This window comes from Rutidosis leptorrhynchoides, chromosome 7, assembly GCF_046630445.1.
Source record: "Rutidosis leptorrhynchoides isolate AG116_Rl617_1_P2 chromosome 7, CSIRO_AGI_Rlap_v1, whole genome shotgun sequence".
Lineage (NCBI taxonomy): Eukaryota > Viridiplantae > Streptophyta > Magnoliopsida > Asterales > Asteraceae > Rutidosis > Rutidosis leptorrhynchoides.
Genome location: NC_092339.1, coordinates 33926566 through 33945098, shown reverse-complemented (window position 1 = coordinate 33945098; position 18533 = coordinate 33926566). Strand labels below are relative to the sequence as shown.

Genomic DNA, 18533 nt, shown 5'->3' with positions numbered 1-18533 from the left:
GATATGGCCCTAGTAACTTATTACTACTTCACATTATTTAATATTGCGTATGTATCAAAGACTTGCAACACCTCTTTAATAGTTTACATATAATAATTTTTGAAAACTAACCATACAAAAAATAATAATTTCATTTTTTTGGAAAACTAACCATACGACCTTACTTGAACATGTTCATTTTTTTCCAAATCAAAAATTCAATTCAATTAAATTATTTTATATTAGATTCTTTTTCTATATTATTTCACTTTTCCCTTTCCGTACCATTCTTTTCTATAGTAAGGTAAAAAGTTTTTCCTGTTCGGGTTATTCGAGAGGGCGAGTAATTCGACCTCATACTCTGATGTACGCAGTCCAGCAGGATTACTCACTGGCTTTTTCTAACTCATCTATGACCACCACTAAATATTCGCCCTAGACGAGATTTGAAGTGAGATCTCGCCCAACCAGTAGACTATTCACTAATGGTTTACCATTCTTATCTACCGAATTTGTTATTTTCTCTTTCCTTTTCCTTTTCCTTTTCCTTCGGTACCATTCTTTTCTTCCGATAAAAAAAAAAAACTCTAGAACACCTTAGGTTAAATACAATATTATCACAGTTTTAGGCAGGCCTCAAAGCTGTGGAGAACACTCATTGGTCCGTTCAGTAAATTGGTTCTTTATCAATTACCACCGTCCTTACTTCCGGCAATAATCGAAGATAGAAGTAAAAAAATAAAACCAAAATGTTGCTCGAATTGCCTCGATTATCTAACTCACTCAGGGAACCATTCGATGCCGATCAAGCTTATCTCGATCGTAAAGCTATTCTTCAGTCACTCAACAATCGCAACAGGTATTTTGTTTCTAAAACCCTAAATCATATACGAGTACAATATTTATTGTTTCCGTTATAATTTTCGGTTTCTGTTTTTGCCTGTAGAAATTTAGTTTGTTTAACTGAGTTTTTGAATGATTTGTAATTAGTTCCGCAAAATCAGTTGACGAATTTGAAGTTGCTCGGAAAATTGTTCATAGATGGGATGAAGGTACATGCTTATTTATTTATCGATATATTCACTATTTACAGCTGTATTAAAGGAAATTAGACGTGTGATATGAGTAAATAAAAAATATAAATAGTCTAACACAGTGCAAGACTATGAATGTACTGAAACTAACCGTGTATGGATACGATGACTGTATTTAGTATATTTGAGGAAGGTGTCTAACTTATGTTTTGTGCCTATTAAGTGTGAGAGTGATGATTCTGTAACTACTTACTTGTAAATGGTGTAGCTTCTATAGAAGTCCGTCAAGCGTACAGACAGTTTGTTGGGGCCGTGGTTGAGTTGATTGATGGAGTAGTGATCAGTGAGGAGTTTAGAGAAGCTGCGTTGGCGGTGTATAGGATTTTTGGTTCATCTCGTGAGGATGAAGGAGAGAGTAGAAAGTTCATCGAAAAGAAGTAGGTTATTCCGCCTTTACTTTGTATTAAAATTTGTAATACAGTAGTCACTGATTGCTGAATGTACATGAATTAAAATTAAGAGAAGTTGTTTCTCATACGCACTTTATTTGAATGCAGATCTGAACTGCAAAAAATACTTGGTCATGTTGTTTTGGATGCAAAGCTACAAAAGGCTGTGAATGCTGTACAAAATCTTTCTAAATTGCAGCCAGACCATCACGAGGCATTGTTCTCGGCTGAAAGCCAAGTAAACGGGAATGATGATGGTCAAGAGTTTGGCGCAGATTTGGTTTTTCACCATGCGTCCCGGTTTTTGGTTGATGCTTCTTTTGAGGATGGACAAATGTGGGGGGAGGGTACAAATGTAACTTCTACCTCACATAATGGGGAGTGGTATGATTATAATACTGAGAGCAGAAATCACCAATCTGTTGGTGGAACATTTGATTTAGGATGGTTAAAAGATGAATGCAGTAAAATAGTAAATGGTAGTGCTTCTCAGCTTCCTCAAGATGAACTAGCAATGGCTATTTGCCGGGTACTTGATTCAGACAAAGCTGGCGATGAGGTAACAAAATTATGTTAGTTATTAATTATTATTATTTATTTTGTGATCTAGTTGTATCTGAAGATTTTTTTATGTAATAATATCGTTTGACGGGTGAAAATTTTAAATTAATTTCTTTTTGTTAATTTTGGTATGTAGATAGCTGGTGATTTGTTGGATCTAGTTGGAGACGGTGCATTTGAAACAGTTCAAGATCTTATAACGGTACGTGTTAAAGGGTAGCGTTTGTAATTAGGGGTGTGGATATACATTGAATAATTTCTTCATTAATAAAATTACCTCGTCATGCTTTTAACTAACAATGATGAAATATAATATTTGACATTCAGCACAGGAAGGAACTTGTAGATGCCATTCACCACGGGATGTCGAACTTAAAATCTGAAAAGGTGGTTTCTAACTCTCAACCACGCATGCCTAGCTACGGTACTCAGGTATGAAATTACTCAGACGTTTCGTTAGATTTGGTTGTTGTTTACGTAATCATCATCACATCTTAGATATCAAAATTGTTGTTAACGATGTATACAGGTGACTGTTCAAACAGAATCGGAAAAACAATTTGATAAATTAAGACGGAAAGAGGAAAAGAAAAATAAGCGCGGAACAGATCATGGATTGGACAATGATATGTCTGTGATGAGTTTTAGTTCTTTACTTCAAGCAAGTGCAAAGAAAAGCCCGTTCGATGATCTGATTGGACAGGGTGAAAGGAACGCGTTAACAGTTACCGCACTCCCTCAAGGAACTACTAGGAAACATCATAAGGGATATGAAGAAGTTTCCATTCCACCTACCGAAACTGCAGCTATGAAGCCTGGCGAGAAACTGGTACCCTTTTTTTATTTGTTATGTTTAATTGCTTTCGTATTAATGAGATAATTAAATCTGTTTGTTATCCCAATTGGTTATTCTTGTATTTTTATGCGTATGTTAGCTGATTTGTACTTGTGATAAGGTAAGTGCATTGATCATGCATTGATCATAGTAGTTGATACACTGAACATGGATTTGAAGTCTAGTCAACTTATTAGAATACAGACACTAGAAAATAATATATGAAGTAACTAATATAATATGTGTTACTATGTGTAATGTGTTTTTTGTTATTTGTTAAAATGAGGTCCGATTACCTTTGCGCTGCCTATGGAAGAAGGAATGTTAAAGTAGGCCAGCACATGCATTTTAATTTGGTAGTAAATGTTAATGGTTATACTTGACAATGAATTGAGTCAAGTCATCTGAATACAATTTAGCCTTCATTCCATCATGCTATCAAAACAAAGTAATGGTAAAATGTCACTGGTTGAGGACTGTAACTCCCAATTGTATTTAAGTTATTAGATGCTTCATCTTTACCAAGTAGTAATACATTAAAAATACGAGAATATTCACCGAATAGCACCATATACCAAATATATCTTTAACCTTCTAGTTTCACCAAAATAAAATAGAACATACTAAATTTCAAGCCATTTAGGTGAAAAAAAGAGAGTACACACAGTTTAATGAGACATATTTGACGAGTTGATAATGTAGAAATCAAATTGTGGTGCGTGGAGTGGGTAAAGGATCAAAGTTTTATTGAAATTATTAGTATTCCATATTCCATATAGATTTCTTTCTAATGTTGTGATGTTTTTCAGATTGAAATAAAAGAGTTGGATGAATTTGCACAAGCTGCTTTCCAGGGCTACAAGACACTTAACCGTATTCAAAGCAGAATATATCAAACTACTTATCATACTAATGAGAACATTCTGGTAAGTTCAAAATTCAGGTTAACTAATGTAGATGATGCCAAGAAATGATATATGTATATCCTTTGTTCTGAAACTATCGTTATGTGTTCCAGGTCTGTGCTCCAACAGGAGCTGGCAAAACAAATATAGCTATGATTGCCATTCTACACGAGGTTGACACATACTCAACTCTTTTAGAGAATCAGTTTATGTAGCAGTTGTATAACAATTAAATGGCAACACATTATCCATTGTTGCATGATTATAATATCTTACTGGTGATGTTGCAAAGAATTAGTCATTAAAGTTTTGTAACTTTATGTCCGAACCCTTGTCTTGGTCATCGTTTAAATTGTCTTATGATGTAAGAGATGTTCTTGCTCTTGTGGAACTTATATGACCCAAATGTTGTGTTTTTTCAGATTGGACAGCACTTCAAAGATGGTTACTTGCATAAAGATGAGTTTAAGATAGTTTATGTTGCTCCCATGAAGGTAAAGATTGTATTACCATTTGACCTGCTTGTCTTTTATGATGCTTACTATCTTCTTTTGACATGCAATCGTTAGGCATTGGCTGCTGAAGTTACTAAGGCATTTAGCCATCGATTAGCTCCACTGAATATGGTTGTGAGAGAACTTACTGGTGACATGCAGCTTTCTAAAACTGAACTCGAAGAAACCCAGGTTTTTCGCAACCCGTATGAAGTTTGGAATGAAATTATAAAGTTGCTATTTGATTTCTAATTTTTAAAATATGTACATTTAGATGATTGTGACTACACCTGAGAAATGGGATGTAATCACCCGCAAAAGCAGTGACATGTCACTCTCGATGCTGGTAAAGCTCTTAATTATTGATGAAGTACATCTGCTAAATGATGATAGAGGACCTGTCATAGAAGCATTAGTAGCTCGCACGCTTCGTCAGGTACACATGTAATTTAGTTAGCTACTATAAATGATTACTCTTGGCATTTATAAGTACACTTCAAGGTAATTAATGCTATTCTAAGATTAAGTATGCTTTTTGATGACTTTTGCAGGTGGAGTCAACACAGTCAATGATTCGTATTGTTGGCTTATCTGCTACTCTTCCCAATTATTTGGAGGTTGATCTTTATAACACTCTTAATGGAATTTTCGTTATTGTCCTTGATATGCAGAACACTAAGGTAGATAAAAATTACCGATCCATATTAAGATTTGCTTAATTGACCTCCAAATTTCAGGTTGCACAATTCTTGAGGGTTAATCCGGATGCAGGTCTTTTCTTCTTTGATTCTAGCTACCGTCCCGTGCCTCTCGCGCAACAGTATATTGGAATTACGGAGCCGAACTATCTAGCACGAAATGAGCTGTTGAATGAAATTTGCTACAAAAAGGTCTGTATTTTTTTAACAATCAACTGTTTGATCTACATTTGGTTTGGCTTTTTTTACATTGTTTAGAGAAATTTGTGTGCACAGGTTGTTGATTCATTGAAGCAAGGGCATCAGGCAATGGTGTTTGTTCATTCACGTAAAGACACTGGAAAAACAGCTGATAAACTGGTAATATCTTATTTCATATCTTAAGAGTCTGTACAGAACTTTTAACGTATGTTCAAATGGTATTTGTGATATAGTAAGTCCACATGTTTTGATGCTAAGTTCTATTACTGTTGTTATATATCGTGTGCAAAGCATGCCCTTTTGTTTTCTTGCTAGCAAACCTCAAAAACAAGTAAACCAATTGGTTTTTTGTTAGGCTGTATTTGTTTTGGACCTTGAAAGTACCCACAATATATGATTGTTAGTTCCAGTCATAATTTGGCATGCCACATATATACAGATTGAACTTGCCCGGAAATATGAACAATTAGATCTTTTTGTGAATGAAGAACATCCCCAGTTTCAGTTGATCAAGGTATGGAAATTGTTCAACTCGACACTTTCTTACAACTGTGCATCAAGGTTTATTTAGGTATCTCACCATCACCTAATTTGTTGGTTTTCAGATGGAGGTTTCAAAGTCCAGAAACAAACAGCTTGTTCAGCTATTTGGATCAGGAGTTGGCATTCATCATGCAGGGATGTTGCGTTCTGATAGAAATTTGACTGAACGACTTTTTTCTGATGGATTGTTAAAGGTGTGTAGCTCTTCTTTTTTTTTTTTTTTTTACTTGTTTCTGTATCTCTTTTGGTATGTTGCTTAATGAACCACCATTTTTTATTTCAGGTCCTTGTCTGTACAGCCACTTTGGCGTGGGGAGTAAATCTACCTGCACACACTGTCGTGATTAAGGTTGTTAAAATGTTTAATACTAATATAATATGTCTGTATGTGTGCATTTGTTTATCAGTGCAGTATATGCCAATTTCCCATGATCAAGTTTAGCAGGCTAGTTGATTTGTAAACACGAGGCATTGGAAAAACAAAAATAGTTAATTAAAATTTAAACTCATAACGCTATGGGAAGTTTGCACATTTTCTATTTCCACCTATCCTTGTTTAGCATTCCTTTAAAATATACAGGGTGTTTTTTTTGCTCTCTATGCTTATGATGTTAACATTAATCTCGATACTTGATCACAGTAAAAAACACAAATGTATAATCTGCTGTGCCTTTTAATGTGATGTGAGATTTACTGTATCTAAAGTAGGTTAAGGTTTATCATAGTTTGAATACTAACAATAAACAAAACAAACTCTAAGCTACCAGTTTACCTCAATTCGCTTAGTCCATCATTTTATCACTGAAATTGTGTTTATTTCTGTAGTTTTGATTTGTTGTGGTGTAGTATTACTGCAATTTCTCATTTGCTTATTTACCATTTTCCTACCTTGGCACAGGGGACTCAATTGTATGATCCAAAGGCTGGTGGATGGCGAGATTTGGGTATGCTGGATGTCATGCAGGTACATTTGACATTTCACTGATTTATTTTCACCTTTTACTGCTGGTTGAATTCTAATCTTGTGTTTTCCCTTATAATATGACGTTCTTTAGATTTTTGGACGTGCTGGCAGACCTCAGTTTGATAAAAGTGGGGAAGGCATTATAATTACATCTCATGATAAGTTAGCCTACTATTTGAGACTTTTAACAAGTCAACTTCCCATAGAAAGTCAGGTAATTGTCTGTTTAGTGTGAAAAGTTTTACATGTTGGGCCTTTGGATGTTTATACTAATTTTTTATTCTAATTTGATCGCAGTTCATTAGCTCCTTGAAAGATAATTTAAATGCAGAGGTGACATTGGGAACTGTGACAAATGTGAAGGAAGCTTGTGCATGGCTTGGATACACATACCTTTTCATAAGAATGAAAATGAATCCCTTGGCATATGGTATTGGATGGGACGAGGTATAGTCATATGGATGGCCTATATATAAATGCCTTCATGCACGATTATGATAACATTATATTAGAATGAGCAGTTTAACGCCTCATTTTTTTGCTCACATATTTGTATCTTGCTTTCCTAGAAAGTTTCAGATGTCAACCTTATTAGGTGCATGAGCCCGTAAATATTTGCTGGGTAACTTGTAGTAGCATCATATTTATGTACAGTACTTCTTTAGGGGCTGCTGTTTATAATCACAATTAACACTTTCACCTCTCTTGAAAAACTCAGTATGGCTACATTCTAATAAATGTTGTCTTATTGTAAATGTGTCTTATTTTCTAATATTTACTGATCTGTAATATCGTTGGCTTGTAAATTTTATTTCTTTCAACCTGAAATTTGCAAATAGTATCATCTTATATACTATTTTGTCCGAAGGAATACATTATAATTATAATTTATTTTTGTCTACTAGGTTATGGCAGATCCTTCATTAGGTTTGAAACAACGATCTCTTGTTACAGATGCTGCACGTGCTCTTGACAAAGCTAAAATGATGCGGTTTGACGAAAAGAGTGGCAACTTTTATTGCACTGAACTTGGCCGTATTGCCAGTCACTTTTATATCCATTATTCTAGTGTTGAGACTTACAATGAGATGCTGAGGCGCCATATGAGTGACAGTGAGGTAAAAAATTCTTTTCGATTAGCTTGCATAACCTGTTTGCCTACATCACTGTGAAGTTCTAATGCTAACTGCATATATGCTAATAAAATCTGACCTGCATGACCAAACCCTGGATGGTCATGTTCTGCAACAAATCTCATCATTTGAATAAACATGGAGCTGATACTATTTGCAGTTCCAGGAACCACGTCTGGCCAATTTTTTACCTAGTAATTGCAAATCTTTATATTGAAAATCTGGTGTAGTAGATAATTACTAATATGTGTATGTTTAATACTCGTAACAAGTTGAAAATAGGAATACAGAGTTATTAACTTTTAAAATACATATGTCAAGAAGCTGAACTTGGTTTCAAGATGCATATTTCCCTATCTATCTATTCATCTTCTGTGGTAGTAATAACCCTAGTCAATCATAGTCTCTTTCTCGAATAAGAGAATGTGCCAACTTCGTCGTATCTTCGTTTATGAAGTTGAATGTAATATAAAAAAAGGATTTGGCAAGAATCAGAAGGTTAAGATGATATTGCTGATCCTAGTTCAGGGAAATAGGTATTGCTGTCTAAGAAAAATTTGAGTCTCTACTTTTTATGTGCATCTACTTTGCAGACCTAAGTGTTTAATTTACTGGTAAAAAACTATGGGAGCTTGGTTAAGTAATGAACATGCTTGATTGGAACAGTAAATTGATATTTACTTTAGTACCGTGACTGCGGTGTTCGTGACCCAATTTCTTATCTCTTTAATAATTTACTGCAGATAATTGACATGGTTGCGCATTCTTCGGAATTCGAAAATATTGTAGTTCGAGAGGAGGAGCAAACTGAATTAGAAAATTTGGCCCGCACAGTATGTCCATTAGAAGTGAAGGGTGGTCCAACAAATAAACACGGGAAAGTATCTATTCTAATTCAGGTAAAGGTTTTGAAAAATTCTTAATCAGTGAACATTTAGATTTACGTTTCTTTTCTTTATCCTTCATTTCTTAAGTAATCATGTCGTTTGCAGCTCTATATATCCCGAGGGTCTATTGACGCCTTTTCTCTTATTTCTGATGCGGCATACATTAGTGCGAGTCTGGCTCGTATAATGAGGGCACTTTTTGAAATTTGTTTGCGTAGAGGATGGTGTGAGATGACAGCATTCATGTTGGAGTACTGCAAGGCAGTGGATCGTCAAATATGGCCTCATCAGCATCCCCTAAGACAATTTGACAGAGATATATCACCAGAAGTATGTTTAGCCATCTCCATGTTGCTATATTATAGTATGCGGGTTGGATAATGGGTTCAATTGAGTGATTGACCTTATACAGTTATTCAAATATTAAATACCTTACATATAGTTTAGTGTATATGTTTACAAGAATTGTATAATTTCATTAATACTAATCTTAATCTTAATAAACAATTAAGCTAATGATTCGCTATTATGCATTAAAGATTTTTTCCCTGTTCGCTAAGAATTAAGCTGACCCTTTCATAAGGAAATCGGTTGACACTGCTACATCTAGTGCCTATATTGCTTAGCTTGTGCTGCATATCGGTTGCTTATCTCCATTTCGTTTCAGATACTTCGGAAGCTAGAAGACCAAGATATTGACTTGGACCATCTTCTAGACATGCAGGAAAAGGAGATTGGAGCTATGATTCGTTATGCACCTGGTGGAAGGGTTCGTGTACTCTCAAAAATGGTGTTTTATATTTTTCTTTTTTGATATTAATTTTGTAGTATTTTATTGCCGTTTTTTACTTCTGTAGGTAGTAAAGCAATATTTAGGATTTTTCCCATCAATCTTATTGTCTGCTACAATAAGTCCAATCACGAGAACAGTTTTAAAGGTAACTCGTTTGTTACTTATCGCAAGTCTTGAATAGCCTAGTATGGATTTTGGTAATTCTTAGGAACTTTTAAGTACAACTTACTGATTTTGTCAGTTTAATCTTTCAGGTAGATCTGGTCTTAACTCCAGACTTTGTGTGGAAAGATCGCTGGCATGGTGCTGCACAACGTTGGTGGATTCTTGTTGAGGTTTGGTTTTGCATATACTTCTGTTTGTATGAATCTGCCAAAAGCTATTGCATCTTGATATATTCTGCCATTCTAAAAAAGGAACGGCCGTTTTACGAATGAAAAGCCAATTCCCATTTTACAATACCTTCTCTGGAATAACTTTAATCATTAAATGGTTTTTTATTGAGTCACAAAAAGACTACTTATCTAGAACTTATGTGACTGCTTAAATTATCATACTTGCTTGTTTGGTACGTTTGAGTGCCCTTACTATTTTCAGCTAATCGTGTCATCATTTGCTGGTTTCTTATCACATATCCAGTCAAGTAGTGAACCTCTCATGAACTAATAATGCAGGATTCAGAGAATGATCATATCTACCACTCTGAACTTTTTACATTGACCAAGCGGGCAGCAAAAGGGGACCCACAGAAGCTTTCCTTCACCGTGCCAATATTTGAACCACATCCTCCTCAATATTACATTCGTGCTATTTCTGATTCTTGGTTGCAGGCCGAGGCTTTCTATACAATATCATTTAAGAACCTTGCCCTACCAGAGGTCATCTTACTATTTAAACAGTCAGAAACTTTTGTAATTTTATTTCTGCTTGAATGTTAAATTAAATAAATTTGGTATTCTGTTTTTTTAATCAGAGCCATACAAGACACACCGAACTTCTAGATCTGAAGCCCCTTCCCGTGACTGCGCTTGGCAACAAGGCCTATGAAGAATTATACAGATTTTCACACTTCAATCCTATTCAAACTCAGGCACGGTTATACTAAACTATGGACATTTTTCTTCTCGTTATCGCTAGTTATATTGTATTTCACTGATCCTTCTATGGCTACTTGGCAGGCGTTTCATGTTTTATATCACAAGCAGAACAACATCCTGTTAGGAGCCCCTACTGGAAGTGGCAAAACTATATCCGCAGAGCTAGCTATGCTTCATCTATTCAATACAGCCCCTGATATGAAGGTATGTATCATTTTAGTGATTAAGATTACTTGTGGGTCCTAAAGGTATTGAATTCACCTTCAAGGTTGTAACTACGCTAACTGCTTTTTGAAATTAGGGGATAGGTTAAATGTTCTATGCTGGTCGTATATCACAGGTTTCAAGCTAATTATAATTGTTTGTTCGGATGTACTCGTGACTACGCTGCTAAGCGAATTTTGTTGTAGCTAAAACATAAATTTTTGTATAGACAAGACATGGTATCGTACCCTTGTTAGAGACAGAAGATCACTTTATAAAGTGATTGCTTAATTAAAAAGCTCATAATCATCATTACAAATGAGTTGAGGTGGTGTATTTGTAATTGGCACTATCAGTAGGTATTTAATCATATGGAGAATCGGGAATAGAATTTTAAACCCACCCCCTTGTTGGGTTTAGAGTATGCTTCAATTTATGGGTATGATACCCATTATGAAAGACGAACACATTAACCTATAACACTTTATTAGGAATGCATTTTATCAGGCTTATTTATGATGGAAGGTACGGAGTCCTTAATTGAAATGAATGTGTAAAAGAACTTATGTTCTTAAAACTGAGTACATACTTATAATCTGGGTACGTCTAGAGGGTATCCAGTGACTTGCTTATATTTGCAAACCTGGGTTCTTATTTGTGGCACACTTAACTTTGCAGGTTATCTACATAGCACCCTTAAAGGCCATTGTTCGAGAAAGAATGAATGACTGGAAAAACGGACTCGTCTCTAAACTTGGAAAAAAGATGGTACGTATATTCTCAAATTACACTGGCAAACAATTCAAGTTTTTTATGGCGTTCATTTTTTTGGGTGGAAATTTGTTTACAACAGGCATATGATACACTTGTCATCTATCAAGTATGAATTGATGTTTCCACATGTTGCTCTATCAGGTTGAAATGACTGGTGATTACACGCCAGATATGATGGCTCTCATGTCAGCAGATATCATTATATCGACTCCTGAAAAATGGGATGGTATCAGTCGTAACTGGCACAGTCGAAGCTATGTCACAAAGGTTATTCTACGTTCTTTTCAGGATTTACCTTACCGTGTTGGATGACAATAACTAGTTGTTATTGCTATCTTTGTCATTGTAAATAATGTTCAAAGCTATTCTAAATCTCTTCTCAGGTTGGTCTTATGATTTTGGATGAGATTCACCTACTTGGAGCTGATCGTGGACCTATACTTGAGGTATGAATTCACGTATTAGCTTTGTGCATGAATTCTTTTCTTGGCATCTGGATTTGAAGCGTTAATTGCTTACGCAACTTTACTGAAACTGCTCAAGCTAATTAAAGAAAAGGGTTTGGTTTGTGATTCGTGAATTTACAATATACTTGGTTTAATACTGGTTTTTATACCCAACATCTACATTGCACGATGTTAATTCCTGGAAGAAGAATAGCAATGTACATCAATGTTTGGCGCGGTTTTCAAGTGCCATTTCATAATTAGTAGAAATAGAAATTTACATGCGTACAATCGGACGCCTGTACACTCACATGTCACGCGTACGCAAGTCATAGATCACCTATCCCAATTTTGGGAACACATGTTTTGTTTGTTTAGTTTGGAGTGGTTGGGAACCATTTATAAGGGCTTCTGTTTCTTATTGTTTAGCTCCAACATTCTTGTAAGTTGTGCTCTACATAAAACACTCTGAAGTGTCAAAATCATTTTGTTTGGCAGTTATAAACTTATCATGAATGTTGTTAATGGTAAATCTTTTGGACAAATGATCATGCTTCGTAGGACTATAAGTCGTTGGTTATGAAAATATATTGTTGCAGATAGATGATAGGAGCTTTTGTTGATATATGATCAGAGTTTTGATATTATTGTGTTAGAATGATTTATGTGTCTATATGAATATCTTACTAATAACATGCCGAAGAGCAATCTCTTGAAGGAGTATTGTAACGCTCTATAGTTTTTTATGTCATGTATTTTATTTGAATCAGTGTTTTACAAACTGTATTCTCTAGGTGTATTTATACATGTCATGTCCCTGCTGATATGCTCAACCTGATTTAATGCTTTACTCTTCTCGAATTGGTTTCCAGGTCATTGTCTCCAGGATGAGATACATTTCATCACAAACAGAGCGGCCTGTTCGGTTTGTCGGCTTGTCAACAGCACTAGCAAATGCTCAGTGAGTTCATCTGTTCTTAAACATCTTAAATGATATTTGAGGTTTTACTTGTTGATATCTATATTTACCAAAACTATGCATCATAATTCCATAATACATACCCTGCTCTTGCATTATATTATGCAGTATCATATCTTAATTTGAATTCTCTAGAAACTGTGTGTTTATGCTTCTCTTTTGTTCCGTGTTATTTTCATTGATTATCATCTGTTATACTCATCTTGAACCGTTGAATATTGTTCCATTGTTGTGATCTCTGCTTAGGAATCTAGCTGACTGGTTGGGGGTTGAGGAGACTGGTCTGTTCAATTTCAAGCCAAGTGTAAGGCCTGTGCCTCTCGAAGTTCATATACAGGCAAGCGATTTTTGTTTTCGCTTATACTTTCGTTTTACATGTTTCTTATAAATATTTATGTAAAAAAGTCTCATACACAATGTATTTTCAAGTATAGGGTCAATACAGTTGAATGTCAAGGTGATTATCTTTATGTTTAAGTGGTTTGTGACAGTGTCTTCTCGAAGAAATTTGCAAAGAATATGAGAATACTTTAGGAGGTTGTAGTTAGCACGTTACACCTTTTTTAAGAAAGTTCATGTTGATGGTATCTCCTAATAATAGACTTCACAAGGTTTAGATATTCTTCACCTTCTAAATGTACTATCTACTTGTGTATATTGACCATTATTTTTGTACTCTCCATATACCAAGCTTGACCATTAGTTGCTGACCCAATCATGCTTCATACTTTATAAACTAATGCTAGCCCTTTAGACTTGGAGAATGTTTGGCGTTGCTTATCTATAAGTGTTTATCTGCTTAAAAATGAGCAGGTGTCATCATGCTTGTTTTATGTGGTTATTCCTTCTAAAATAAGCAGATAAGCAATTTTCATAACTATGGTGTTTGGATTTGCTTATTTGTTGTAAACTAGAAAACATCATATAATTTCATCTCTCAATTAAATTCACAGGGATATCCAGGGAAGTTCTACTGTCCAAGAATGAATAGCATGAATAAGCCCACCTATGCTGCCATATGTACTCATTCGCCTACAAAGCCCGTTCTAATTTTTGTTTCATCTCGTCGGCAGACAAGGCTTACTGCATTAGACCTCATTCAGGTACTTAACGTTTTTTTTTTATCAGCAGCTCCCATATACGATATTAACTTCATTGTGCGTCATATTTTTCTGTTTTCCAAAATGAAGTTTGCAGCTTCAGATGAACATCCGGTACAGTTTCTGGCCATGCCTGAGGAAGCACTACAAATGGTTCTTTCTCAGGTCACTGATCAAAATCTGAGGCACACTCTACAATTTGGTATTGGGCTACATCATGCAGGGTTGAATGACAAAGATCGATCTCTGGTTGAAGAACTTTTTGCTAACAACAAGATTCAGGCAAATATCATATACCTTTATTACTATTATTATGCTTTTGAATTAATTCATCTTGATTATTAATATGCATTGTTAGAGTACCTTGTTTCATGTACATTTTTTGGACAATCATTGTTTCAGGTATTGGTATGCACGAGTACATTAGCTTGGGGGGTAAACCTTCCAGCTCATCTGGTTATAATAAAGGTTAGTCAAATTATGTTTCACATAAATATTTATTGAGAGAAGTTATCTAGCTCCAAATTGCATGCAAACATACATGATAACTTGGTGAAAAAAGCGAGCCCTGTTTTTTTTAGCATTTATAATATGTTGATCATTTATCTGTATTCATGGGATTGGGTATTTTTGTTGTTGTTGTTGTTTTGTGATGCCCCTATGTATTGTCTCTGAATTGGGCTTGTATTACATGTTTGCAGGGGACAGAGTATTATGATGGAAAAACAAAACGTTATGTTGACTTTCCTATCACAGACATCTTGCAAATGATGGGTCGTGCGGGTCGACCTCAGTATGACCAACATGGAAAAGCTGTCATTCTTGTGCATGAACCTAAAAAAAGCTTCTATAAGAAGGTTAATTAAGTAAATTCATGTGAAGAAACACCAAAATATTGTACAATATTACTAATGTGCCCTCTCTCTTTCTTTCTCTCTTGCAGTTTCTTTATGAACCTTTCCCTGTTGAAAGCAGTCTTAGGGACCAGCTCCATGATCACATCAATGCTGAGATAGTTTCTGGAACAATTTCTCATAAGCAGGATGCAGTACATTATTTGACCTGGACGTATCTGTTTCGTAGGCTGGTAAGATCTAATTTAGTGCTATTGCAAAGAAAACATTGGTTAGTGTTGATATAAGTGCACTCTGTATATACCCGTTAGCTACTTATTTAGACTATCAAAAGTTAGAGAATACATCTAGTTCTTCATTCATTTTCACAACTCACAAGGATCTCCTAAGATATATTAGATAGTTTTTTTTTTTTCTTTCTTTATTGAATTTTTAGAATTTGTAATTAGTATTTTATCAACCAAGATATAAGATGAACGTAATCAACTATGAAATTTTGGCAGTATTTGACTTAATAAACTTTTTTGCTAAGAGTTTCTAGGATCAACTATCATACTATCCAGCTAGCTGCATATTCATGTTGGTATGATGTTGCCATCATTGACATCAATATTATCCACGAAAGTTTTTTTTTTTATAATTAGTATATAAATATAATCAATCATGAAATAAGATGGACATGGTCAACTATGAATTGGCATTTTGGTTGCTTAGTTTATGTGCTGGCAGTGTTCAACTTAATTAGATTTGCTAATAGTATTCTCAGATTCTAGGATTAATAACCCTAGTATCTACTATCCGACTATCTGCATGCTCATTTTAGTATGTCGTTGCCATAATCGACCTCAATATCATCCAATACAATTTCTTTTTTGGCAGATGGTTAATCCAGCTTATTATGGATTGGATGAATGTGATCCTGAAAGTCTAAATTCCTACTTATCAAGGTAACATCAAGGCTTCATAAGATTGATGTGACATTATCTGTTTGATTCTTTAGTACTGATTGTGCAAATTTGCTTTACAGTTTAGTAAATAACACATTTGAAGATTTGGAAGATGGTGGATGCATCAAAATCGATGAAGAAAATGTGGAGCCTACAATGTTAGGCTCAGTAGCATCACAATACTATCTGAAATACTTGACCATATCCATGTTTGCTTCAAATTTAGGGCCAGACACTTCTCTCGAAGTAAGAAAAAGTTACTCAATCAAAGAATTTTTATTTCTTATATGTGTCCAACTTTTTAACAACATTTAAGAACAACCTTAAGTTTATGGTTCTAGCAAGTGGTGGAATTTCAAGCTATTTACTTATAAATGGTTGATTTAGGTTATATGTTAGATGATAATGAGTCAAACGAGTCAAAAAATAAGCTACTTTTAAAAATTAAACTTCTTATTTCTTTTCTTGCAGGTTTTCCTTAATGTACTGTCTGCTGCTTCTGAATATGACGAACTCCCCGTCCGTCATAATGAGGTAATTTCTAATATATTAGGGAACAATCATAAAACTGTTGTATAAAGCTCTTCGTGCTATTGCCAATTTTGAATATAATTGATGAATGTATACTATGTTGTATAGGTGCATGCAAATCTTCCATATTCTTCTATATAATTTATTGCACTTGCATATCATACCTGTGTGTTTCTGTCGTAGGAAAATTACAATGAAGCATTGTCTACAAAAGTTCCATATGCAGTTGACAAGAATCGCCTTGATGATCCTCATGTCAAAACAAATTTGCTATTCCAGGTCAGCATGTTCTTGAAAACTTTTCAATAATGCATTGAGTAAAAGATTTTACTCTCGGGACTTAACCCTACAACGAATTATAATTTGCACAGGCACATTTCTCTCAAGTAGAACTGCCGATCAGTGACTATTACACAGATTTAAAGTCAGTGTTGGATCAGAGTATACGTATCATCCAAGCAATGATAGACGTATGTGCAAATAGTGGGTGGCTATCAAGTTCCATTACTTGTATGCATCTTCTACAGATGGTTATGCAGGTATTCATATATATGTTACACTTGAAACTTCTTTTAAGAAGACAAGTTATAAATGTAAATCCTTTCTTAATAGTCTCGTTTGGGATACTTATTAAACATGTTGTATTTATTATGCAATGAATATTAGGGTATGTGGTTTGAGAGGGATTCTCCACTATGGATGATGCCATGCATGACCGAAGACCTTTTTCTTTTATTACAAAAAGGCGGTATCTCTACTATACAACAACTACTGGATCTCCCGAAAATGAGTATGCAGTCTAGATTTGGAAATAGCGCTTCAAAATTACAACAGGTAAGCTGAGTTAGTTTAGAACAGGTCATTTTCTTTTACTATAGGTAGCAAATTTGTTGGGTTGGGTGACTGGTAAAAACATGGCATATTTATCTATTTTGTGTCTAATATATATTTAATTTTATAAAATTATGTATTAGTTTTATGTACTACCTTCTTGTATTTTTGCTATCTCCAGATTTTATGCATACCCTATATTTATAGTTTCTTGTTTCTTATTCTTCAGGATCTACAACTTTTTCCCCGTATTCAAGTCAAACTTAGAATTGAAGATAGGGAGGTTGCCGGTGACAACACCTCCAGTCTCAGCATCCGGTTAGAGAAATTCAACCGCAGACGAACAGCCAGAGCTTTTACCCCTCGTTTTCCGAAGGTATTAGATGATACATTAAATTGTTGTTTGATCACACAATTTCAAATGCACTCATTTTTTTTCTATTTTAGTTAAAAGACGAAGCATGGTGGTTGGTTCTTGGGAACACCTCCACCTCTGAATTACACGCTCTCAAAAGAATTTCCTTCACAGACCGTCTGGTTACTCGCATGAAGTTACCCCAAACCACAACCAGTTTCCAGGTAATTTTATTTTCTCCATTTTTCTTCTACAATTTAAAAATATCTTTTTATTTCCTTTTAATTTCGCCGATTCTTTAAATTTTGTTGCGTCTTTTGCATGCTAAATTGTTTCTGCAAGTTCTCTTCTTGTTTCATCTTTTCACGTCTACTCCACTACTACAAAATGACTTCTTGATCTACTTTCTACTGCCGGTAGTTAATTATTACATCGTTCTCGTTTTGGTAGGGAATGAAGCTGCTTCTCATTTCAGATTGTTATCTCGGATTCGATCAAGAATACTCAATTGAAGAACTTATGGAGTCTTAGCTGGTTTTATCTCATTTTAGCTACTTGTACATTTTGTCCATCCACAAGAATGCTGCATCCGATGCGTCAGTAATCACATGAAGCCAAATCAGTACATAAATATAGACATTTGGAATTCAGACTTTCAAAACTTCTTATTGTATCGAATTTTGCTTTATCTAACTGTGCATCTTCGTTCTGGTAGAGATTAACAACAAGATGGGGGTTCAAATGAATCTAGTTTAAGCATCATTACATATTTTTTTTTTAAGACAAAATTGCCAAATTGGTCCCTGTGTTTGTCCAATTTCTTTTTTAGTCCCTCTCCCTCAAAATCGTTTTATTAGTCCTTATTTCTATTTATGAGTCCCAATTTGGTCCCTATGTTTGTCCAAATTCTTTTTTTTTTTTGGTCCCCCTCCCTCAAAG

General features: G+C 34.8%; 1 protein-coding gene across 1 annotated transcript; it reads left to right on the top strand.

Annotated features, from left to right (window-relative positions):
- The first annotated feature begins 546 nt into the window (after nucleotides 1-546).
- Nucleotides 547-18388, top strand: LOC139857134 (DExH-box ATP-dependent RNA helicase DExH14). Its single transcript, XM_071845863.1, has 49 exons — nucleotides 547-838; nucleotides 970-1031; nucleotides 1282-1450; nucleotides 1571-2021; nucleotides 2160-2225; nucleotides 2351-2455; nucleotides 2553-2852; nucleotides 3668-3784; nucleotides 3877-3936; nucleotides 4186-4257; nucleotides 4333-4449; nucleotides 4532-4693; nucleotides 4809-4874; nucleotides 4995-5147; nucleotides 5232-5315; nucleotides 5596-5670; nucleotides 5762-5893; nucleotides 5983-6048; nucleotides 6598-6663; nucleotides 6755-6877; nucleotides 6961-7110; nucleotides 7569-7781; nucleotides 8540-8695; nucleotides 8789-9013; nucleotides 9351-9452; nucleotides 9541-9621; nucleotides 9731-9811; nucleotides 10151-10354; nucleotides 10450-10566; nucleotides 10655-10777; nucleotides 11456-11545; nucleotides 11693-11818; nucleotides 11935-11997; nucleotides 12870-12958; nucleotides 13223-13313; nucleotides 13930-14079; nucleotides 14167-14358; nucleotides 14479-14544; nucleotides 14778-14933; nucleotides 15020-15163; nucleotides 15810-15877; nucleotides 15958-16123; nucleotides 16349-16411; nucleotides 16592-16687; nucleotides 16780-16947; nucleotides 17075-17242; nucleotides 17469-17615; nucleotides 17687-17818; nucleotides 18045-18388. Exons 1-49 carry the CDS (start codon nucleotides 729-731, stop codon nucleotides 18123-18125), a joined length of 6264 nt encoding a protein of 2087 aa, XP_071701964.1. The 5' UTR covers nucleotides 547-728; the 3' UTR covers nucleotides 18126-18388.
- Nucleotides 18389-18533: the final 145 nt, after the last annotated feature.